This window comes from Carettochelys insculpta, chromosome 5, assembly GCF_033958435.1.
Source record: "Carettochelys insculpta isolate YL-2023 chromosome 5, ASM3395843v1, whole genome shotgun sequence".
Lineage (NCBI taxonomy): Eukaryota > Metazoa > Chordata > Testudines > Carettochelyidae > Carettochelys > Carettochelys insculpta.
This window is the reverse complement of record NC_134141.1, coordinates 59,431,444-59,456,458: the sequence shown is the minus strand read 5'-3', so window position 1 is coordinate 59,456,458 and position 25,015 is coordinate 59,431,444. Positions and strand designations below refer to the sequence as shown.

The 25,015-nt window shown below is 43.7% G+C and overlaps 1 protein-coding gene across 1 annotated transcript in view; it reads left to right on the top strand.

Annotated features, from left to right (window-relative positions):
* Window positions 1-25,015, top strand: part of NTRK2 (neurotrophic receptor tyrosine kinase 2) — a 320,394-nt gene that overhangs the window by 250,118 nt on the left and 45,261 nt on the right. Inside the window, exon 16 of the mRNA XM_074995165.1 lies at window positions 6,229-6,463. Coding sequence (XP_074851266.1) covers window positions 6,229-6,463 — 235 coding nt within the window. The remainder of the gene's footprint in view (window positions 1-6,228; window positions 6,464-25,015) is intronic.

Below are 25,015 nucleotides of genomic sequence, written 5' to 3'. Positions count from 1 at the left end.
GTAGAGAACCATGACATGTAATTGCTTAATTTATAAAAGATGAGACAAAACTGATGCCTCAGATCCACATCTGAGACAGAAAAACATTGCAAGAGTTAGAAGATGAATGATTAATTCCCAAGTCCACACCTATCTTATGGCTCTGTTTAAGATTTGACCTAGAGGAATTGGGTTTGGGTTTGTTTCCTGGTTAGAAGAGACTTCCAAGCATGGAAGTGAATTCTTACAAGATAATGGACATTTATAGCAGGTTTTTTTTCCATGAAAGTTATCTTTTGGGCTTGAAATCTCATGGGAACAGCTCACAAAATTTGCTGCTATCGAATCAGAAACCAAATCTTAAAGATTACCTTTGATTTAAACTGAAATGCAAATCTCAACCCCCAATTTAAACCTAATCTAGAACTAGATCCACACATTCAGCCTAACCCTGGAATTTATTATTTATGTTTGTGTTCCTGGGTAGATGTTATAACTCAAATCCAGACATAAAAGCTTCAGTGGCATTGCAGATGTTTATAACCAATTTAAACTGGGCCCTAGGAGAGGCTGGTAGAACTGAGAATGTGAAACAGTTACAATAAACAATTTGCTTTATTTTGCTGAGTATACTAAATATTTTAACATTTAAATTATTTTAGTACGCACTTTGTACTCTGCTGCTACTCTCTGCATCTCAACAAATTTATAAGCAGAAACTAGAATTCGCAATGAGATATGAGCATCCTCTTAATAAACAAGAATCTCTCTCCGTAAATGGCTAACTTATGCTAAGCTTGATTAAGTTTCTGAAGATTGGAAAAGGTCATTCTGTTACTCTTTGTTGTCCTTCATTCTTAACTAGACTGTGATCAAGAATTGAGGGGTGAAGGAGGGGAGGACACATCAGCACAGTTTGTGTTTCAAATATATAGAATGATAGAGTTTAAGGCCATAAAGGACCACCAGATCATCTAGACTGATCTGTATATTGCAGGCTACCAATATAACACAAGACTAGTTCACTAAACCCAACAACCAATATTAGACCATAATATTTTATAGCCCACAGGAGGGGAAACCCCAGTCCCTGGAAAAATCAAGGAGTATGTGCTCAAAGAATCAATTTTGAAACACTTGGAGGAGACACGGGTGACCAGGAACATTCAACATGAATTCACCCCAGGGCAAGTCATGCCTGACCAACTTGATTGCCTTCTATGATGGTATAACTGGCTTTGTGGGTATGGGAAAAGCAGTGGATGTGTTACAGCCTGACTTTAGCAAAGCTTTTGATATGGTCTACCATAGTATTCTTGTTGGCAAGTTAAAGAAGTATGGCCTGGATGAAGGGACTGTAAGGTGGATAAGAAGTTGGCTAAATCATTTGGCTGAATGAGTATTGACCAACGGCTTGATATCTTGTTGGCAACCAACATCAAGTGGAGTACCACAGGAGTTGGTTCTGGGGCCAGTTTTACTCAACACCTTCATTCATGATCTGGATGGTGGGTTGGTTTGCATCCACAGCAAGTTCACAGGTGACACTAAGCTGGCAGGAGAGGTGGATATGCTGCAGGATTGGGATAGGATCAGGAGTGATATAGGCCACGTCTACACTACAGTGATCTTTTGAAAGGTGATCTCATGAAAGATATTTTTTTCGAAAGAGCACACCCACACTCAAAAAAGTGGCTCAGCAGAGCAATCTGCTCTTTTGAAAGACAGTGTCTGTACAGCCCCTGCTCATTGAAAGAACAGGCCAAGGACTGAAAAACCCGGCACAATGAAGACTGCTCTTTCGAACCAAGGGCCCTCAGAGCATCTACATATGGTTTTTTCTGAAAGAATGTTTTGGAAAAAGGCGCTTTTCCTCCTTTGGGAGAGGAAGTGGGCCTCTGGAAGAAGCGCCACATTCTTTCGAAAGGAATTCAAAAAAACGCATTTTCTTTCAGAAAGGGCCTGATTTTCTGACAGTACATGCTCTTTGCTAGTGTACGTGTGGGCCTGGACAAATTGGAGGATTAGGCAAAAAGAAATCTGATGAGGTTCAAGAAGAACAAGTGCATAGGCACCTTGAAACCTTTAAAAGAGGCATCCTTTGGCATCTAAATGTCTTTAAAATCTGTCCCATAAGTCATTTCAGTGCTTTTGCAGATTTTACCCTGTATCTGTCGCAATAAACTTATGAATAAGGACTGTTCCATTAAAGGCCAATTGCTAAATCTTGTGTGTTTTCACAAAGGAAGCATTAGGTAAGATTAATCAGGTCTGCTGATGATGGGGAGCAAAGGAGGCAATTGCCTCAGGGCCCAGTGACTTAAATGGCCTCAGGCTCCAGCCGGTGCTCCTGTAGTAGCAGCACCTGGAGCCCCAAGCCCTTTAAATCACTGCCAAAGTGCTGCTGGTTTGCGGGAGGCAATGGTGCTGCACGGCATGCTCCAGGCAGGGCTGGTGAAGGCACTTTTGTTTGGAAGGTGCTGAGTGCCGACTTCCCTTGGCCCACCCCTTCCAGGAGCTTGTCGCCTTCCCACCACACCTTGTCTAGGAGCCCAGGGTGGCTGTTGGCTCCCCAGATACTAATGATCTACTGTGGTACAGTAATATTGTTAGTTCTTGATTTGACTTACAGTGTGCATATTTATAAAGCTATGCAGTGATGTGCATCTTGGTACCAGAGATTGAAATCAACTCTTCACTATGTGGGACTGCTATGTAAATTAACAGATGTTGGCCCAAAATATTTGTAGATAACTAAAAACCCACTGGTCTTTTGTGTGGACTCCATGCACTAGTATCTGCTGCCCCGCATAACAATAAACCAGCACAGAAACATTTTCCTTTGGGGACAGCAAATTCTGCAGTCTTCTTGATGGTTTCCAGTGCCTTGTGCAACCAGATGGTGAGGGTTCCTGGTTATGCCTTATGCCTCTGCTCAGGGTTCTACACTAAGCCAGTGCCATATGCATAGCTGTCCTCTGTTATCACCCTGCACCCTTACACCACGGCAACTTGCCCACATTTCCCTGTTGGGAGAATGCTGATAAATCTGGCAGCATTTCCTCAGTGTGTATGTGCCCCTTGCTCCACAGTCAGAGACTCTAGCTATATGAACTACCAAGCAGACTTCTTTTACTCTGGGGAAGACATGCAAGCCACTTGCTTCATCTGTATGGCCTTTCGTCACCTCTCCCCACCCTGTCTATAACCTTTTCTCTTGTGCCATTGATGTCACCTGCACTCTGCAAATGATGCCAGTCTTGACTGGCTGTTCGTAACATTTCAGCATTAAAACAAGCGGGAATTATAGCTTCTTATTAGTTATCATTTGAAATGTTGGTTTGTTTGTTTATGCATTTTCTGATTACGTTTTTCTGCTAACACCTGTGCTCTGATTTTGAAATATCATATAGTACTACATCTTAGCAGATACTATGTGTACTACATTGGGTTTTTTTATTAGTAAGACATGGTATTTAGAATATAAAATGATTACGTTGGAACAAGCTGGTTTAATCTGATCTTAAAATTGTCATTCTTCTCACATTTGCTACAGCTTGTACTGCAGATGAAAGGTTAGTTGTAATCGGCCTGCAAAGAAGCAACCATTTCTTACCCTGCAGCGCCACCCAAGGCCACTGGGGGAAAATGACTCTAGAGTTTAACCAACGTAGGACCAAGTAAAGCCTTGCTGTCACCGTTTAGGAGTAGGATGGAATTTTGAAAGTCAAAAACTTCGCTGTGTGCCCCATTGTGGCATAGGAGGAATGTTGTAGATCAGACAGAATCCATGCTACTGGCTTGTACAGCTGTGCATTGCTGGAGAGGAGGATTTCCTGATTAACGAGGAAAATTAGGAAGCTAAGCAAGATAGGCTGAACATTATGAATATGTAGAAATGTAATTAGAAAAGAAATATGTGGTGAAAGATGAATAGTTTTCTAACTTAGTGAAGGCTTGCAGCTTCTTTTGTGAGGAGGATTATTAAATCTGTGTGAAGATGTAGCATAATTTTCAAAACAAATTCATATTTGGGTTTTTGTCTGTGACTTCACACCCTGTCTTTACTTCTTTAACTACCACCAGTGGCATGGCTGTCCATACTCCAGGGCAAAACATATGCAGCTAGCTTTTCTGCACAGTGCCAGCTACAGTCTCAGGGATATGACGAAACTCCCTCCATTTAACCCCTCAGATCTGTCATGTCTTCTGCCTAGCAATTTTTACATCATATTTCTTGTAGGCAATATCAGAATTTGACTTTGTGGATTTTGATTAACTTGGAGACCCTTTCCAAGTTTTTATTCCATCCTCCCAAGCATGAATTTAAGGGTAAATGTAACCTATATTGATCAGAAAATGAAGGGTCCAAAGCACTTGTTTGGGGTGAGGAGAGGGAACTATGGCAAAGCAAATCAATGAGTCGGGGAGGATAGTTTTAAAAAACACAGGAGTGGGGGAGGAGTTGCAGTTTATTTTTTTTTTGGAAGTTTAGATCTATAAATGTGGAGGGAAGATGCTGCTGTGGAATAAAAATAATGGGGCAGGTTGGCAGAAGGGTAGTGTGAATGTTGAAGCATGTTAAAGGTGGCAAAAATGATCTGGGACCTCTTTAGCCTTGCATTAATTCACTCTTCGGGAGTGGCTAGTAAGGCTTGCCCTAAAAGAGTGTCACTAGTTACTATAGTGAAGTGTGTGTATGTATATCTATTTGGCTGTGCCACAGTGAGCTATCAAGGGCATGATCCCTGCTCAAAGAGCTTCGGCATGTGCATGGGCTGATCAGTTTGTTTTAAGGACCATGTGGCAAGGTGCCCTTTGTCTCGGTTCAGGTCCCTCCCTTCTGCCCCCAGACTGTTGGGTCTGGGCTGCCACTACCCCTGTTGTTCTGGTTGGTAGCCAGTCTCCTTCCATACTCTTTCACTGCCCTAGTGTAGGAGCCGAGCCATACCACTCCTCCCTCCCAGCTCTCTTACAGGCACTCTCCTGACTCCTGATCTGCTCTTGGCTTCTCCTTATCTCCCTCACAATGGCTATGTCTACACTTGCCCTGTACTTCGAAGGGGGCATGGTAATCAGGCTGATGGGAAATTACTTGCAAGTGCCCGGGGCTACGTGGCATGCTGGCACTTTGAAGTTTGACACTTCAAAGTTGTCGTGGGGGAGAATTTGCCTAATGAAGTGCTGCAAATTCAGCGCAGCCCTTCACTAGTAATCTCCCTTCACCCTGATTACCATGCCCCCTTCGAAGTAGAGGGCAAGCGTAGACATAGCCAGTGTCTCTCAACTCCTCCACCACCTCTCTCATTCCCCTCCTCGCTTTGTTTGCCTCGGCTGCTTGTAAGCCTGTTGGCAGTCAGCTCAGCTGGCTCTCATTAATTAATTGCCTGCCGCCACACCCTGTTGCCTCCACCTGGGAGCTTAATTAGAGCTTTCTGCTCTTCCTTTAGCCCAGGATGGACCCTGAGCTGCCTTCCCCCCTTCATCCTGGGGTCTGCTGGCCTGACCCTGTTACAGACCTGCTATACTTCAAAGCTAAATGAGGAGTGGTGAAAGAACCCTAGCTTTCTGGAATGAGTCTTGTTGCCTGTCACTTGTGCATCAGTCAGAATTCACCACCAGTGGGAAAGTCAACAAAGGCTTTGTACTGGTGCTGGTATTGAATACGACACCTCAACAGCCCCAGCTTCAGGACTGGGAGAGGGGGAGCCAGCTGAGTACCAGCTCCTTTTTCATTTCTTTTTCTATTCCCCAGAGTAAAATTAACGCTCTCACCTTAAATTAAAAAAAAAAAAAGTGTGTCATTGCCCATCTCCCTGTGTAAGGGGCATTGGGCTTTCAAAAGCAGGAAGCAGGACAGTGTTACCGCAGTGACCTTTCACCGCTAGAGACCTAAGTATAAATCTGGACTTTCATGTTCTCCTGTAGCTATCCAGTTACTGCAGCTGGCAGCCTTTGCTCAGGGAAGGCCCCTGCGCTGGAGCAGGAGGGGTGTAGCAGATTAGGATGGGCTGTGTTGTTACTAATCCCAGTTCCTTACTTTCATGAGCATTATATTTAACCAGCTCTCCTGCTCATTCTGAATGAAAGAGAAAACAGTGAAGAAAAAAACACAGAGACAAATTCATTCTTACCACACAGATGAATTTAGCCCATCAGCTGTAAATAACCCACTATTACATTTTCAGTTTCCCTACAGCCAACTCCACAGTCACTTTAGCAGTTTATATGTTTGTGTGCTTCCTGCAGGGCACATGGACCAGATGCAGTTCTGATGGCAGAGGGTAACCGTCCAGCTGAGCTGACCCAGTCCCAGATGCTTCACATTGCCCAGCAAATTGCAGCTGGCATGGTTTACTTGGCCTCACAACACTTCGTGCATCGTGATCTTGCCACCAGGAACTGCCTGGTTGGTGAGAACTTGCTGGTGAAAATTGGAGATTTTGGAATGTCCAGAGATGTGTACAGTACTGATTACTACAGGGTAAGTGAACTGTCCCTTTGAGAATTAACTAAGGTCTTGTTCAGTCTTCTTACCACATCGAGCGCACTGATGTCATTTTTAGATTGGGTGATAGGCCTACTGGGGACTCGTAAAGAATTCTATGTAGTGGGTAAGTGTTGACTTTTCAAGGGTGGTAAATTTGGAAGCTCTGAGCAAGAGTTGATGGCGTGCCCTTTTGTTTATGTACGCCTGCTCTAGTTTTCTTATAAAAATGATTTAGGAATCCTTCAGAAGGCAGAAATGTGACAAGTTTACTTGGCTGCAGAAAAGAAAAGATGTTTTTAAAGGGATGGTGGTTCGTCACATTTAGCCCAGCACTTAAGTATGATAAAAGTGCATTCTTACAAATGTCTAAGACCGGTGGTTTGTTTGAGTGGAAATAATCTGTAGGCAACAACACTGTACCTACAAAAATTATTTTGGTGATAAAGAAACAGAGATTAGGGCAGAACCCTTTACTGCTGATAGGCTCAGCAACAGAAAAGAAATGCCTTGTAACTGAAGATTGGTATTTCCTGTCTTAAACTGATTGTGTTTGCCTCGTTTCACTTTTGGTGTTGGTTGCACTTCAGTGGGAAGTGAAGCTGTCTTGCTACATATGTCCATGTTCTGGCCTATATGATTGTCATTGAAAACCGTGGAAGTCAGTTTCATTTTTCAAATTTGCAAATGATTTTAAAAGCCTTATGGGTAAAATATACAGGATGAACCTCTCTATCCAGCACTTTCTTGTCCAGCAACATCCGTAACATGGCATGATTTTAGTTAGCCCAGTGACCACTTATCATGGGTGTGGCCAAGTTTCCTTTGGTCCCATAAAGTTTGTTTACAGCCACCAGTCCTGGCTCTCTCTGTGCTGTTATTTATCTATAATTTACTCATAAACGTCTTTGAAGAACCCAGTAAGCAGTGGAAGTGTTGGTAATGCTGCTAGACAATATCAAACTCCCCTGGTCCAGCAAATTCACTCATTCAGCGCTCATCAGGTCCCGAGGGTGCTGGACTACAGAGATTCAACCTGTTATGTGTACATTAATGGTCAGTGTTGTTTTTTGTATGATAGATATCTGTCATCTCCACCTTAATTTAGCTGCTGGCTCCATAGGAGGACAGAACTGATTCTACACAGTTTGGCTAGGTCTGGATAACAGGGATATGTCGGCAGAAGTTTGCGCTGGAAGATACCTTGTGACAAAATTTCTGTCGGCAGATCGCGTCCAGACCACAAGACAGATCAAAAGAGCGATCCACTCTGTTGACAGAGAGCAGCTGGACTGCCCAGCCACTCTATTGGCAAAATGGCCACACGGAACCACAGCAGACAGGGTTCTGCAGCACCCCAAAGGCCTTTTCTTTCGACAGAAGGCCCCCCAGAGCATCCAGACAGGGATTTTGTTGACAGATCTCTGTTGATAGTGGCTTTCTTCCTCCTGGTGAGTGCGGTAGGGCTGTCAGCAAAAGCACTGCAGTCTGTCAACTTACTATCAACAAAATGTGCTTGGTAATCTGGACGCTCCACAAGTTTTGTCAACAAACAGCTGTTTCATCGCCAAAATCCTGTAGTCTAGACCTAGCTCTTGTGAGATGCCTTCGAAGAGATTGTTGCTGCATAGGGTTGGGGCAGGACAGGCTACACACAACTACTACTGTAGTATTTATATTCATGAATTGTTTTAATTAACAGCTAAAAACCACAAATCTTATTTTTGATGTCTGTTTCTTCCTTTTTTCAATGGGCAAAACATAGCATCTAGTAAACATCTGAACCAGATTGCAATCACATTTCGTCCTCTTGGAATCTGGTATTTTGAGCTATTTAGTCAGTGTAATATAAGAATGACATCATTTCAAAACTTGAAAAAACACATACTGTGGTGGTTGCTGGCTCTACAAGACAGACCTGTTTATTCAGTCCAATAGGGCCAGGTCAGATGATCACAAATTCAGGTAATCTGGAGAATGGGAAAGTGTGAGGCTGTGGTGTTGTCTAGAAGCCGCAGGAGAGGTCACCTGCTTCTGGAGCTGTGCTGGTTGTTCACTTCATGTAGAGAGAACTGGATAATGGAGGGCCAGATAAACAGGGGTCTTCTGTATTTTATAGCAGATTAGATTACAGCAGGAGAGAGTCAGGATTTGTGGGGGTTCCATTTACAGTGCAAATATCAATCTTGTTTGCTGGGACTCAGGCAAATCACCACTCTGTGCTTTGGGTCGCCCCATCTGTAAAATTGGGATAACTGAATTTATGGCCCTCAGTGAGCCATGATGATCTTAATAATGCATGTTTGTATGGCGTGCTGACAACTGTCAATAGAATGTGCTCTATATCTTCAAGGTCATTTTTAATCATAAACAGCTGTGTTTTACCGTGGCTCTTGAATAAAAACTGGTAATTCCAAGCTGCAGAAAGACAGGTGGCAGAGGGATAGAAAAATGGCTCTAATGCCATCAAGCTCGAATGGAGCAAATCCAGACTTGGTATAAGCAGATGGAGTTTTATTGATTTTGATGGCATTCTGCATGCTTAAACCCAGACAGAATTTGATCCTTAGTGCATGTTCTTGCCTTACCTGCACTCAGGCAAAACTCCAACTTGAAGGAAATGGGAGTTTAGACAAAGGGGAATATCCTGCCCTGGATGGTCACAGGCCACATATCAGCTGGAGCTACTGAAAGGAATTGTGGATGAATCAAGCAGACATCCTCCTAGGGCATGTTTTGGAGCCACCCGCCTGGCTAATCCAAGACTTTCCTCTCGTGCCACTTTCTTTTTCCTTGCTCTCTCTTTTCTTTTCTCACTCTGATGGGAAGAGAGATGGAGAGAAAAAGAGAAAGTAAAAGAGCGAGAGGTTCAGTGGTACATGTGGGTATGAAATGAATGAGGAAGCAATGTAAGTCTGAGAAGAGGGAAGAGTGTCTGAAGGTCTAGACAGAATGATGATGGCAGCAGAACAAGTGGGGGAATAAATAGGAGAGATATTCTGCATATGGGCTGGATCCCCAGCCCCTGTAAAGCAATGTGGCCCTGTTGATTTTGATGAGCTATGCCAATTTAGATCAACTGAGTCCATGACACACCGAAATTGTCCTTGAGCTTGGGCAGTCATTTCTTCTGCGCACAGAGAAGCTCTGTGGCTCCTCATCTAGTAGGTCGACAGGAGAATGCAGATGAGAAACTGCCTCTCTCCCCACCTTTCAGATCAGTAGCACCGGTCAATAAGGACCAGGGACTATCCCCAGCTCTGTGAATGTGGAGGCTAGTTATAGTGGGACCCTGAAAGAATCAGGCCTGTAGTGATTTGCCAGAGGACTGTTCAGAGAATTTCAGCAGTGGCAGAGATGGAGGACGACGCTGGCACAGATGATGTTGGGGATGCTCTGACCTCTGTTTATAGTCAGGTCAATCTTTTTAACAGTTAACATTCAATTAATGTAGGGAGGTGAGTCTTCTCCTGTCCTTCACAGTTTTATCAGAGGCTCACCTGTGGGATTTACACTGCTCCAAAATGCACTGAGAGAAATGTCTTGGCGACGGCTGAAATCCATACAGGTGGGTGTATTGATACAGCGGGATTCGCTTACTCAGAGACAGCCCCCACTCCCCCAGTCAGTCAGTCCAGGGAGATTTTAGATTTGTTCAGATGTTTCTTTAGTTAAGTGAAGGAACTCCTCAGCCTTTGCACGCTGTCAGGTAGCTAATGGCCTTCTGCATGGCATCGGCACAGCCATACAGAGATGCTGCAGGGATGGGTGTGGAGAGAAGTAACTGAGTATTTAAGTACTGAGCAGTGTGTGTGTGTGGTGTGGCACTAGTTGCACAGACATTTATTATTTTCAGGATCTGACAGTAATCTTGGTAGAGGTGGGATGGAGAGAAATTTAACTGGCTAGAGCAGATGCTAGTGTGTAATGCAGCAGCAACAGTTTTCTAAAGCCAGACCAGATGAGCCTGAGGACACAGTGAGATTGTAATGGCTTTTCCTTCCCAGTGCTGTCACCCACCAGAGCCAGAATAGGACGACTAACAAGCAATTAGTTTGTCACCTGCTTAAAGAACTCTGCTAATGCTCGGCTGAATTACATTCCATTTATAGCAGCACACCCTGGCATTTATTTGAAAGATTTGTATTTCACAGTGGTTGGGGGCTTTTATTTATTCTGCTGATGTCTATGTTTCGTTGATCATGCTCTCCTCCCTCAAGACTTGGGGTTTCCTGTCTTTCTGTCTGACATCAAGGTGACTCATCCGCACTAGTCCATGGCATGCTGCAGTGACATTGGATCACGGTAACATTCACTTTTCTGGGTATTCATTCCTGCATTCAGAGCTGCTATTTCAAACCATTTTATGCATCCACTTCAAGTGTTCAGGTACCCACTCTGGGCTTACCGTTAATGTGTTTATCTGTTTGCTTTTATTATAGACAGGAAAATAAGCACAGCAGATCAGCTTATCACAGTTTCATGAATAAGCGAATAGGGATTTGTTTTAAGTCGAATGCCACTGTAGCCTCATGAGTGGTTTGCGGGCTTGATGCAGTGTCTCTGGTGAAATCCTTCCCTCGTTGAGTTCCATGGGCATTTTGTCATTGACACCCTGAGGACCAGAATTTCACCCTCTGCCTTTATTTGCAGTTGCAGAGCACAGGAAAACAAACAGGCTCTGTTCCTGGTTTGGGCATCTATCAATAATATATTAAAGGCTCGATTGTGTTTAGCCCTTCTGCAACCATACAAGGCATAGGGAATGGAGTAAGAACTTCTCTTTCCCACCTGCACAGCCCACTGAAGTGCAACGCGGAACAGGAGACCTATGTTTACAAGAGTACAGGGGCTGTTACTGAATTGTTCATCTTTTCTCCGGAACACTTGCCAAAAACCAAGTGCAGTGGATCAGAAATTTGTCAGGGCTTTCGGTGTTTTTTGAGCACTCTAAGACAGAGGTATCCAATTGACATTCAAAGATTGCCGCACTTGTGGTTGTCATCTTTCCATATCTGCCACATTTGCCCCAGCCCCCGATCACAATAAATGCCCTGCTCCTCCCCCAGAGCCAGGCACCTCCTAGCCCAGGGGTCAGCAACCTTTCTGAGGTGGAGTGATGAAATTTGACCTTTTGACTTCTATGTAGGGTCCCAGTGCTGGTGGTACTTTTAAAAGTTTCTAATAGTCCTACTTACAACAGCTTCATTAATAAATGGAGCTAGGCAGAGTGGTTTCCTGTGAGCCCTGGGCCATAGACAGCTGGGCAGCATGGTCCCCCCATACCCAACACCCCCATGGTCTGACTTCTGCACCCTCCAAACCCCTGCCTAGGCCTCTCCATCCCCCTGCCCTGCATCTCCCATTGCCAGCAGGGATCCACCACAAGTGCTCCAGCCCTGGCCTGGTGCTGCAGGGGGTCCCCACAGCAAGGGGCTCAGGCTCTGGCCCGAGTACCGCACTCTGGCAGGGACCCCACAGCACAGGCTCAGGTTCCAGCCCTGCTGCTGCTCTCTGGGGGGGCCCAACGGTAGGGGCTCAGGCTCCAGCCCCAGCGCCACACTCGCCACAATGAGGTCTCCTATTCACTGCACGTGGCGGGTGGAGACGTATTAGACACCGCAGGTATAGATGGATATTTCCAGACATAACCTCCTTGGTATATCTGAGGTAAAAAAAGCCAAATAGATTTAAAACAACCCAACAACTCTGTACATCATAGAAAAAGCAATAAAAAATAAAACCCTGTTGCAAACCATCCTTTGTGGCTCTCTTTACCCTTGAAAGCCCTATAATCCTTAGCAAAGACAGTGATAATGGGCCAGATTTGTATCTCAGCTATATAGGGCTAAATCCAGAACAACACCCTTGAAGTCAGTGGAGTTAAACTGGTTGAAAATTGGTGAAATGGAAAGCAGAATCTGACCCAGTTATGTATAGCTATTCCCCAGAACATGAGCCTAACTCATAGCATTGCAGTATTTTGTTCCTGGCAACTGCTTGTTTGTGACTTTCTTGTGACTCGACATGCAGACTGTTTGTTGATGATAACACTAGTAAAATAATCACCCGAGGGTGATCTCACTAAGCCTATTTGGAGAACAAGGTGTGCACTCGTAAAGAGAATTAACATACGACAGCAGGATGCAAAAAAAAGCAGAGGTTGGGGTTTATAGTCATTTGAGCTTTAAATAGCCAGGCTAGCATCATAGCACAAAAGCTTATTGCAAGGGACAAGTGTCTCTCCATTGGCAAACGGCAGTAGTGGCAGTCACCTGTCAATGGTAAGTACGCAGGTGTTTACCCATGGGGGTGAGTTTAGCAGAGGAAAAGCAACAAAAAGTTTGTGAGTCAAGTATCTTGTCATGGCATCCTCGTAGGTGTATGTATTGAATTGGCACAGTTTGAAAGCTTTTTATTAGCTGCTATTTCAGCATCTAATGCTCAGATGAAATTATCTCCTTTTCTATAAGGTCTTTTCAGCTTTGCTCCTCCGTCATATCTGAACATATTCATTGCTTTGAGTAGCGAGCCAGAGGGTGACAGATGGTTCCTATAGCCATGAACTATGCACACCAGTGTTTAGATTGTTCCACATAACTGGATTATAGACTGTAAAAAATGGGCCAGCTGCACCAGTGAAAATCTGGAATATCTCCCTTACAGGCAGTATTCTTCCTCTGGTTTTACACTTGTATAACCAAGAGCAGAATTTGCTCCACAAGATTTTAGATAGCTAATGTGAGGTCTTGGGAGGTCACCATTATGCCTGTTGTTAGGAGTTTTTATACAACAGAGTAGGGTCATATCCTGGTGGCCAGGTAGACACAGATCCCCCACGATTTGTGGATCTGCACTAGCTTGTGCCAGGGTTGAATTTGATATTGGATCTCTCTCCCCATTGGTGCAGACCATATACAATATATCCTGGGAGGAGACCCCAGGAGTGTTCTTCAGAGAGCTTCTCTCTTTTTGCCTAATAATCCTGACTAAACACAGTTAGCTAGAAGAAGGAATGTCACATGCTTAGAGCCTTTAATGAGCTACACCTAACAATGGCAGACCATTATCATACATATAATATCCATGTACAGAGATATTAGGGATGCTAACATAATAAAGCACAATAATAGTCTCATCTCTGTCTGGGCTTGTGCTGATCATCTAAGTCTGACATTGTATTTAGAGAGCTCTAGGTTTTGGATTTCTTGATGCTGATGATGTGTTTAAGAATTCTATCACACAGTTCATCTAATTTAAAAAGAAAGAGAAAAATGGGCAGACATTTGTGAGGCTGATACAAAATACAATTATGATGTATATTCAGTATTTTAGAGAACACGTTACATTTTCAAAACCAGTCATGCTCATACATGAAATGGGGAATGTTGCATCGCTGTGTGACCTGCCTACGCAGCTATTCATTTATGTGTGCAAAGTGGTGTTTGCGCAATTTAGACAGGTGCAGCCAAAGCTATGGCGATGAAGATGCAGAACTATAACGGGGCCTTGTTTGGCTCCCATTTTGACCTCAAAGGGGTTGCTTTGGGATCAATTGTTGCTCACTACTGTGGCGGCCATATTGTTGTGAACCAGCCTCAAGATAGTAATGAATTTTTTGGGGCAGCCGATCTTTGAGAGGATGGGCCACAGGGTGCTATGACTAACAGTGTTGAATGATTTGGTCAATCAATGAAACTCATGAGTAAGGCTTAGTTTTGTTCACAACATTTTTCTTGCAGTTGCCAGGCGGTGAAGATTATGTCCACTGTTCCTTGGAATGGTTGGAAGCCACACTGGGATTCTGGGAGAATTTCTTCCGAGCGTAGCAGGAGTCCAGTTGCAAGAATTCAAGCTAAGATTTCCCTTGCCATTGCCAGGAAGGAGGGCCATGATAGTTTCTGCAGTCTGGCTTGTCGCCTTTCTTGAAGAAACTGATGATCAGTGTGGCTCTGAAATCTCACAACATCTGCTACCTATCCCAGCTCTTGAGAATGAGAAGGTGGAGTTGTTTGTGGAGCTCTGGCCCACCTTCTCTGAAGACTTTAGCAGAGATTCCATCTGGTCTGGTTGCCTTATTGCACTTTGTTGCTTTGATGGCAGCATGGACCTCATTCAGGAATCGGAAGTGTTTCAAGATCATCCCTAGGTGGCTGCTGAGGGGTTTAGTCAAGGTACTCTAGGACCACAGTGGAGGTGGTTCAAGAGCTCATTATCGTACTCCCTCCAGCAAGAAGCAATAGCTTCACTGTCTTTCAAGAGTTAGGTTCTATCCTTTGATCTCAAGGGATTGATTCCATGATTTTTTGGTCCATAAACAGCTTTGGTAGCATTGAAGAAACCTCTTGTGTCACTGGAGTCTGCGAGATGCTTGAGTTCTTCCACCTTCTCAGTCCACCACTGGTTTTTCAGAGTCCTTGTTTTATGTTGGACTTCTGCCTTGGCCTTGGCATGCACTTCTCTCTTCGTTGTGAAGTTGATGTCACTTTGCTAGGCCCTAAAGGCTTCCCTTTGTGCCTCAGTGAGGTGTTCAATTTCCACATCATTCTCATTAAACCAGTCCTGATGCTTCCTGGACTGGTAGCCAGTGATTTCTCCACAAGCTCCAGTAATGGCATTTTCAAGTGACACCAGTGTTCTTCTATATCTTCAGGGTGTACTCTCAGCAGCTTCCTTTGGAGCTCTGTCTGGAAGTCACTTTGTCTGATGGGGTCCTTCAAGCCTTGCACGTTGATCTTTTGTTGGCTCTGTTTCCTCTGACTTCTCCATTTGGTGACAATCCTAATCGCCATTGTGGATCAAATAAGTCAGTAATCAGTCCAGCAGTCATCAGCACTAGTCATTGCACATGTGAGAAGGACATCACACTGATCCCAAGCATGGATGACGACAGTCTATGAGGTGCCAGTGCTTCAGTCGAGCATGTTGCCATGAGGTCTTAAATTTGTTTTTCTGGAAAAAGAGGGTGTTTGTGATGACAAGCTTGTGTTCTGCACATTTCAAAAGGAGGACCATTCCACTGGAGTTGCTGTGGCTGACTCCGTCTTTCCCAATGGTAGTCTGCCAAAGTTTCCTGTCTCTTCTGACCCTGGCATTGAAATCCCCCAAGAGAATAATTTTGTCGTCTTTGGGAATGTCTTTCAGGCCTGAGTCCAGTTGGGTGTAGAACTTCTCCTTCACATCATCTTCAGCGTCTAGAGTTGGTGCATAAGCAATGATGACAGTTGCCTGTTGTTTTTTGGCAAGCTTCAAGTGGAGAGTCATGAGACGCTCATTGATCCTGACAGGGATTTCAGATAAGATCTTTGTCAACTTGTTTTTGATGGCAAATCCTACTCCATTAATTCATTTTTCTGCCTTTGGGGTTCCTTTCCAGAAAAATGTGTGTCCTCCACCTTCTTCTGGTCTATGCGTTTCTGCCAGTGCAGCTATATCAATGTTGAATCATCGCAGCTCGTGGGCGATAATTGCCATGCATCTTTCAAGTTGCTCACTGTCTAGGTTGTACAAATATTCCATGTGCCAAAGTTTACTATTCAATTTTCACCACATAACGGTGAACCCACTGGAGATGGGTATCCAGTCAGGGGTTGAGGTGGACTACGTTTAGGGCACCTTTTCTAGCTCCTTCCCGATGTGGGACGGACACAGTGGATCCTAAATAGGGATGCTCAGTCGTGGATGCAGCACCCAGACCATTCTGTCACCTCAGTCATCAAAATGGAACAACTGATACATACATCCACTGTCTAGATGCTGGTCCATGACTAAAAGCTTCTGGATTTCACAATCCTGCTCCCATCACCAGTTGCCGTAGGGCTTAACTTCAGGAGACTAATACACAGAGGAAGACACCTGTGCGAGACTTCTTTTAATGTGGGATGACTGTTGCACGGCAGCCACCACAAGGTTCTTGATGGCGAGAAACCCCAGATCTAGTGGCGTGAGATCCATGATGCCTGGAAGTCTCCTGTCTGCTGCAGCCATCATCTGCCTTCACAGCCCTTGTAGCATTACCTTTGCCATCCTCTGCCTGGTCTGCCGTTGAGGACTTTTAGTATCATTCTTTGTCTGGACCCTCCCAGTTGATCTTGCCACCACAGGTGACCCTGCTGGGAGTATGAGATTCCCTATGGCATTGCTCTCAGTTTCATTGGAACACACAAGCCCACTCACCATGACAAGGTGATGATCCAGAGAGTGAGAGGGTATAATATGGGGCTGGGTAATAAGCATAACATTCTAAAACAATTGTGGCAAATGGCAGTGGGCCTGACTCTACTTCAGCTTACTCAATTTTCCATTGGTGTTGGGTGCCCAGCTGCCCTGTGAATCTACGAAAATCCCCTCCAGCTCTCAGTTTGCAGTGCATGTGTTTTTCCATGAGGCACAACAGTGTCTCAGCTGTGCAGAGACAACAGCCCTTGGGAGATAAAATGTAGCTCAGGAGTGGAGGAGGAAGGGGAGGAGGGAGGATAAAGACACACCCAAACTATAACTGCTATGAGGCACCGTAGTGACTCAGGCAAATACAGAGACTAGTGTAGCTCAACCCAAAGAAAAATGTTTATGTTTGGGAAAGTAAAAGTATTTTGTTTTGATCAAAAATGTCAAGCCATCATAACATTCCCAAATTGAAAAAACTTGGAGTTTTTTGTCTTTCGCTGTTAAGTCTGATATTTCTACTTTTTATTCTAATTTTGTTTGAAAACAGATATCAAAACCAGAATTTCCCAAAGGGATGGGGATTCTGTTCTTGATCAGTTCTGTTTTACACCGTTGTCAGACCATAGGTTTCAATGAAGTTACTGCCACTTTACACAAGTAAGAGAAGAACCAGACCCAGTGCATGTACTGTATGGACAACACCCACCAATGTCACCTTATCTTTGAGGAATTCTTAGCACAGAGATCTCTTTCCTTAGACTAGCTTTTTAAAAAAAACACATTTACAAAAGTGAATCATACTTTTTCAAAGAGTACACGCTTGGGTCTAAATTTCAAGAAAGCAATAATTCATAACATGAAACTGGTTCTTTGAGCACAAGAGCTGGAGAGGTTTGGAAAATCCTAATCAGAATGTCTGCCTGCTACCAGGAAATAGAAGCCTGATTTGGGGGGTTCCTCAGCTCCTCTTTGGGGGTGTTGGAAGACCTCCACAGCCATTTAAAACCTTAGCATCTGACAGGACCATGCCTTAGATCAGAAATCCTCACATCACAGACCAAAACTTGCTGCACATTTGTTTATAGATATAGGAAAGAGCTGGTTTGAAATTCTGTCCTTTGAAGACAATAGAAATTTTGCCATGATTTCAGCAGAGCCAGGATTTCATCCAAGGTCTTACAGAGCAAATTTTCATTCTATTTTTGCTATGCATTCTCTGAATTTGGGGACATAGATGGTTCTGAGGACTGACTCTGATCATGCCTGTCCCTGGGCAGAGAACAGATAGAGAAAACTTAGATCTGCATGCACACCACTTATAGGACTTTCTAATTGTGGTGATGGGCATGGTATAAATATGGGTATCAAAAGAGAGACTGTGCAGGAGTGTATGTACTTCTACAAGACTTCATTTGGGGCGGCGATCTGCAAAATGACAGAACTTAGGGGGATAACTGTCAGTCAGGTGCGTTGTACCAAACAGAAAAAAAAATCTGGGAGCAGCATGGTGATAAAATCTCTTCCTGAGGGATCGACTCTCTGAGCTTTTCCACCACAGACTGGGACTGGAACTGTTAGCTCATCCCTGCTGCAGAACACTGGTGCACCTGGTGGGAAATTGGCATTGCCTGGCAAGTGAAGTGGAAACTTCAAAAAAAGGCCACCCAGGGAGACAAGGGGGAAAGGGAGGTTTCTTTAGAGAGGTGGCCACTGAGCAGCTCTCAACAGACTCTTCATTAGCCTCCAGCAGGGGAGCTTTTTTATGCAAATAGTCTCTGCCCTTGAAATAGGAAAAGTGGTTGCTAGGCAGTTTTCCTAAACAAGCGTTTTTCCCCCAGTCAAAGGACAAAGGGGACATTTCTGCTGACAGAAATAAGGAAAAGGAAGGGCGATTATTAAACTGAAATATAATATATAAAGGGGATGGCTGGAGGTGGTAAAGGTGCTGTGTCAGCTAGTAACTCAGCAAAGGCTTGTGATTCTGGCTCTGTAGATTAATACATGAGTATAAAGAACTGTTGACAGGGAAGCAGAGGGGGTGTTGTGTAGCACTAGGCACATGCCTCTTCACTGTGTCAACCTTTTGGCTCATTGGAAGAGCAGTGGGCAGCTGCAACAAACCCTGCTTCTTATCTCATGGCACTGTGCTTGGCAGAATAAGTTGCAAGCACCCAAATTTCAGGTCAATAGTGCCTGCTGCCCAAGTATACTTTGCTTTACTTGAACTCTTGCAGCTTAATCAATTGCCCTGGGGCCTTTAGAAGGCCATGCCCTGATGTCTTGCTTTATCAGGTGATGACTTTTAGGAGAGTCACTACTGCTCACATGTCCTTGAACGCTTAGGAGTCTTTATATATCAGACTGCCACTCAATGAATGAAAACTGATTTCCAGGTCCCTGTGTGCCTCAGCCCTTTGCTTTTGCTTATTTTTAATACTCTGTGCACAATATTTTAAAAGAGATGTAGGTCTCAGAAGTGTTCTGGGATTGTTTCTTGGTTTTCAGTAGCCAAAAGAAAGTGTGAAAAAGTAGCAATGTCTCTCATTCTTCTCCGTTCTCTCCAGTGGACAGGAGTGCAAATCTACAGAAAAAGGCACAGTGAGCTCCTGTGAAGTGAGAACTTTCTTTCTTTCTTTGTCATATGGCAGAGAAACACTCTCAAAAAGAATATCTTATGACCTCATTCAGTGTCTACAGCTTTACCCTCAGAAATTACTACCGGTTTGTCCTTTAATGGCATCCTTCACAAAACTGCTGCTCTTCAGAATTACAAATATTTAATATGCCCAGGTTCCTTCAGCATTTAAGGGAACCTATATGAAATTTGGTTTGCAGCCAGGTTACACCCCTATGTTCCAGTTCAAAAAACACTGAGCCTGGTTCTGAACCAGTGAAGTGAACCGTAGTACTGTCATAGTGAGCACAGGCCGACTGAAATGTTAACACAGAGGTACCAGCCCTGACAGATCATGCAAGTGAAGCATCTTTAAATATTTCCTTACTAAATAATGCAATTCTGTACTGTTTTCTGATGAGACATAACTATTATCTTTGTAGTTTTCGAACTATTCCCCCAGGTCTGTTTGTGTGGGTCAACAGTTTAACATGCTGAGTAGATTAACTTTGGGTTTGTTTATGGATGTGTAACCGTTAGTGCTACAGCTGCTCCTTACTGCCCCTTTGCTGAGCGATCTACTTAACTCTTAATGTGTCCTAGGAGGATTCCTTTTTTAGACCTACAGTGACATTTTAACCTGTTTGTGACAGCGGTAAAGGAAAACAGGTTTGAATGTGGTTTTCCTCCTGCACCTGTTTTCAAACATATTTTCCTATGTATTACTTGGCCAAGAACCATGTGAAGCTGAATTATACCTGAGCTAGAAGAGATGGTAAATCTCACAAAGTCAGAAATGTATTTGAGACTAATCTCCTTTCAGAGAGTTATGGCTGCACCATTGTTTCAAAGTTGCATCATAACAGCACCAAGGCCCCACCACTAGAAAACTGAACAATGACGACAGGTGTTTTTAGCGGTATGTATCCTAAATTACTGCTAAAATTATCTGACTGATAGTGTAGATAGGACAGAACCATTATCAGCCTCATTATAGAAAACAGTCTTTTGGACAGCCGTATGGTGCCAATTTTTCCCGACAAGGGCTTTCTACATTATTGCCACCCACAAACACTCGGAAGGCATGAGTCTGGCATCCCAAAATCATTGATTTGGCTTAAAATTCATGAGATTTTAAAACTGATATATTTTGGAATTCCCTCTCCCCGTCTTCTCTTTCTTAATCTATGACCACAAGGACTAGAAATGCCCTTTAAAAAGTGCAAGTTAAGATTCTCTCTGAAGGTACATCTGCACTGCAAAGAGAGACCCATGACAGCAAGTGTCAGAGCCCCATGCCATAGACTCAAGCTTCTGGGTCTCGTGCTACAGTGCTAAAATCATGCAACTATTCCCACTTGAGTTGGAGCGCTGTGGGGGGCTGAGCCACAGCAAACAGAATGAATCTTAGAGGCCAGGCTGCACCCTACAGGAAGCATCCACACTTTTATTTGTAGCATGGTAGAATGAACTGATGGGAATAAGGGGACTTCGAAGTAGGCGGGGTCCTTTTGAAAAGGAGCCCCGTCGGGATGAGCCGCGCAGTGGTGAGGCGCGTCAATTTCGAAGTGCCACGGCCGCCCGCATGCTAATGAAGCGCTGAATATGCATTTCAGTGTTTCATTAGTAAACTTCGAAATGGCCATTTGCGTGGCCATTTCGAAGTTTGGGGCTAGTGTAGACATGGCCTTTAACAGTACTGTTTATGCCCATGAAACGAATTACATATTGGTTTCAGATTATAAAGAGATTTTTATAAATAAATGGACCTTGGAGCTGAAACAGGACATGAAATGTTGATGATACTGTAATCTTGCTCTGTGTATTGAACATATTTATAATTCCTTGTAAAAGGCAAAAAAAGTCATATATATTCTCATGAGTAATGATGGCCAGTGTCCAAGCCAACAGCAAAACTCCCAGGCTGGTCTACACTAACAAGTTCTTTTGAAAAAAACCGGGCCTTTTCTGAAGGAGCCTGTGGAGTGTCTACACACAAAAGCTGTGTCTACACTAGCCCCTTCCTTTTGGAAGGGGCATGGTAATGAGTGAGGTTGGAAGATGCTAATGAGGCACTGCCATGAATATGCAGTGCCTCATTAGCATAATGGCAGCCACAGCAATTCGAAAGTGCTGCTTTCGAATCATGCACTGCCTGTCTAGACGAGGACCTTTTGAAAGGACCCCCCCAGCCTTTGAAAGCCCCTATTTGGTTTTGGGTGGGTCCTTTCGTCTACATGGGCGGCATGCAATTCAAAAGTGGCACTTTTGAATTGCTGCAGCCACCATTATGCTAATGAGGCACGGCATATTCATGGCAGTGCCTCATTAGCATCTTCTGACCTCACTTATTACCATGCCTCTCCTGAAAGGAAAGGGCTAGTGTAAACATAATGAAAATGCACTCTTTCAATCTGAAATCGAAAGAACACTGCAGTTTTTCCAGTGACCCTTTTCCTCTCCCAGGTGAGGAAAAGCATCTTTTTCTGAAAGGTTCTTTCAGAAAAAAATGTGAGTAGATGCCCAAGGGGCCCTTTTTTCAAAAGAGCCGTCCTCGTAGTGCCATATTTTTCAATCCCTGGCCTGTTCTTTAGAAGGAGCAGGAGCTGGATGCATTCTATAGAAAGAGTGCATCGATTTTTTTATCCATTTTTTGGTGTGTGGATGCACTCTTTTGAAAGAAGGTTTTATCAGAAGAGATCTTCCAGAATAATTTCTTTTGAAAGATTGCTGTAGTGTAGACATAGCCCCCACTGACTTCACTGAGCCTGGATTTCACCCAGGGACTGTGAATCACAAAAATGTTTTTTGATGGGATTAGTTTCATCTACAACTGTGAATGTAACAGAGAGATTTGGGGAAGAGGAAGGGGATTTCAGTCTGTGATAAAATCTCCATGCTCCAGGACCCATGTACTTGCAGAGTGCGAGGGAGGCCCTAGGGAGTGTATTCATGTGTTTTCCCATTTTAGGCACAAACATTTTCCCACAACCAACTAGGAAGGGAGATAGCCCCATGGTATGGGATGCGGGGGAAGCTTTGTTGGAAATGGTTAGTTTTCTTCCTGAAAACTACACTTTGCATATTAATAGATAGCACAGTTTTCAGTTCATATATTATTTGAAGTAAGTACGTCGTCCCCCCGGGAATGTTTTGAAAATTTGGCACAAAAAGTAAAAATAAAATTGCCCCTGAGAAATATTATTATGAGCTCCAGAGACAAGTCATTTCTACAGGGCTTGATTTGGCTGGATCCAGACACAAGGGGACTCCATCAAAGCAAGGGAATCACTCAGCTTTCCTGTTTATTTTGGTGGTTGTACTTTATGTAGAAACATAATTTTTTAGTAAACATATTTTAAAATCTCCAGTAATGAATCAATCAGGTTGAAAACAACAAGAAGTCCTGTGGCACCTTATAGACTAACAGATATTTTGGAGCATAAGCTTTTGTGGGCAAAGACCTGCTTCATCAGATGCATGACTGTAGGGGGAGGCGTTTCAGAGGGGGATTTAAAGAAGGGGGTCTCAGTAAAGGGGAGGGCCTGAGCTGACAAGGTCTACTCAGTCAGGGTGGCAATGGCCCATTATTGGTAGTTAATGTGGAGTAGTGAACATCAAGAGGGAAGAAAACAAGTCAGATCAGTCGGGGGGATGTGGCCCATTGTCAGGTGCTAATGTGGAGGTTTAAGTTTCACAGTTTATAAACATAAAAAGCAGCAGCATGTATCCAGTAAATGATTGGTTATGAATTACTTGCCCATATCGCTTCACTTTCTACTTTTCTCAGGAGTCAGCTTCACTACATGAAGTAAAAGGCAATATTGCCTTGGGAATACATCTCCTTTACAAAATGATTTAGCAGATGCCTGGCATGATTTTTTGATGCATCCATTATTTTGCAAAGGGCATATGATATGCTGAGTTATCTGCTACAGTTCTGTTCAAAGTTCTTTTGCAGTAGTTCATATTGCCCAAGTTATTTTCCAATTATGAGATATAGTTCAATGTAACTGACGGTAATCTTCTTTGGAAGGTGTGTGTTTGTTTGTTTGTTTTTAAACTAGCCAGTTAGATGAGAGACAGCATCTGGAATTCTTGGCATTACATCATATGCATGGTAGTTAATGTGGAGTAGTGAACATCAAGAGGGGATGAGCAGGTATGTCAGAAGCCCTGTGTGCTCCCTCAGGACCACTGTGACCTCCCTCAGGTGGCCCTGCAAGTCACACATAGAAACAGTGGCTATGGTCCATTTGGAGGCACCACACCGCAACCTCCACCACGCGTTTTTCCTAATATCTAACCTACACCTCTCCAAACATTTTAAGCCACCTTTAGCACAAGAAAGCACATAAAGAAAAAGACTGATCAGATCATATAAAACCATTTCATTTTGCAGAATGGCAGAACAGGTTGTCTTTTCTGCTACCCTTTAAAGCACCAGTAAAAAAGAGAGATTTCTGGAAGTCGTTGCATTTTCAGTTTTTAGTCCTCTCCAACTTCAGGCCATTACTCCTTGGTCTGCCATCTACAGTTTCTCACCCTCCTCTTTAGAGCTCCCCTTCAGGAAGTTGAAGGCTGCTATTAAATCGCCTCTCAGTCTTCTCTTCTGTAAACTACACAAGCCCAAATCCCTCAGCCTCTCCTCATAGGTCTTGTGCTCCAGCCCCTTAATCATTTTTGTTGCCCTCCACTGAACCTGCTCCAGCACATCCACATCCTTTTCATACTGGGGGGCTCAAAACTGGACACAGTATTCCAGATGTGGCCTCACCAGTGCCGAATAGAGGTGAATAACCACTTCTCTAGATCTGCTCAAAATGCTCCTCCTAATGCACCCTAGTATGCCATTAGCCTTCTTGGCTACAAGGGCACACTGTTTACTCATATCCAGCTTTTCATCCACCATGACCCCAAGGTCCATTTCTGTCATACTGCTGTTGAGCCAGCTGGTCTCCAGCCTATAACAATGCTTGGGATTCTTCCGCCCCAGGTACAGGACTCTACACTTCTCCTTGTTGAATCGCATCAGATTTCTTTTGACCCAGACCTCCAGTTTATCCAGGTCACTCTGGATTTTCTCTCTTATTCAACAGTTTGATGCCTGTGTTTCAGTTCACTTCTCCCTACCACACCCAGAAAAGCTATTCGGTGTGAAGTCATGATGCAGGCATTTGTCTTAAAGTTCACCTCATGATTTCATAATTTTTCTTAGCTCTCAGACTTGGAACCATTTAAATTCCAACTCAGATCAGCTGCTTGATTTTCTGCATTTCTCAGCATATGTTTTAGGATCAGGTTTCATTGCAAAATCGACAGGAGGACTTCAAGGAGCTTGAGAACCGAGCTTTATAACCTTGAGGTGGCCGTGGCGTTTGTGTGTCAGAATTGAAAACCCAGTGAGTAGGTCTCTGCAGCTGTAAGTTTAATTACATAGAGATACTCCCTTGCCGTTTATGGAGCAACTTCCCAGAGTTAAAAGGAATCTCTAAACTGCTGGGCATAAGCAGGTTAAATTATAGTTATTAGTAGATAGCTATTTAAAGATCAAAGATGACTACTGTCTGAATAGCAAATCTCCCACCCTCCAACAAACACAAACAAAACAAAAAGTTTGCGTATTATTTTACTAGCAGTAAGCTAATAATTTGCAAGATCCAGTGCTTCACTCCTCTGCTCTTTCTTCTACTTAAAAAAATTCTTTTTTGCTACTTTGAATATGCCAGACCCATGAAGTTAAAAGGTAGAATTGACTTACTTGTTCT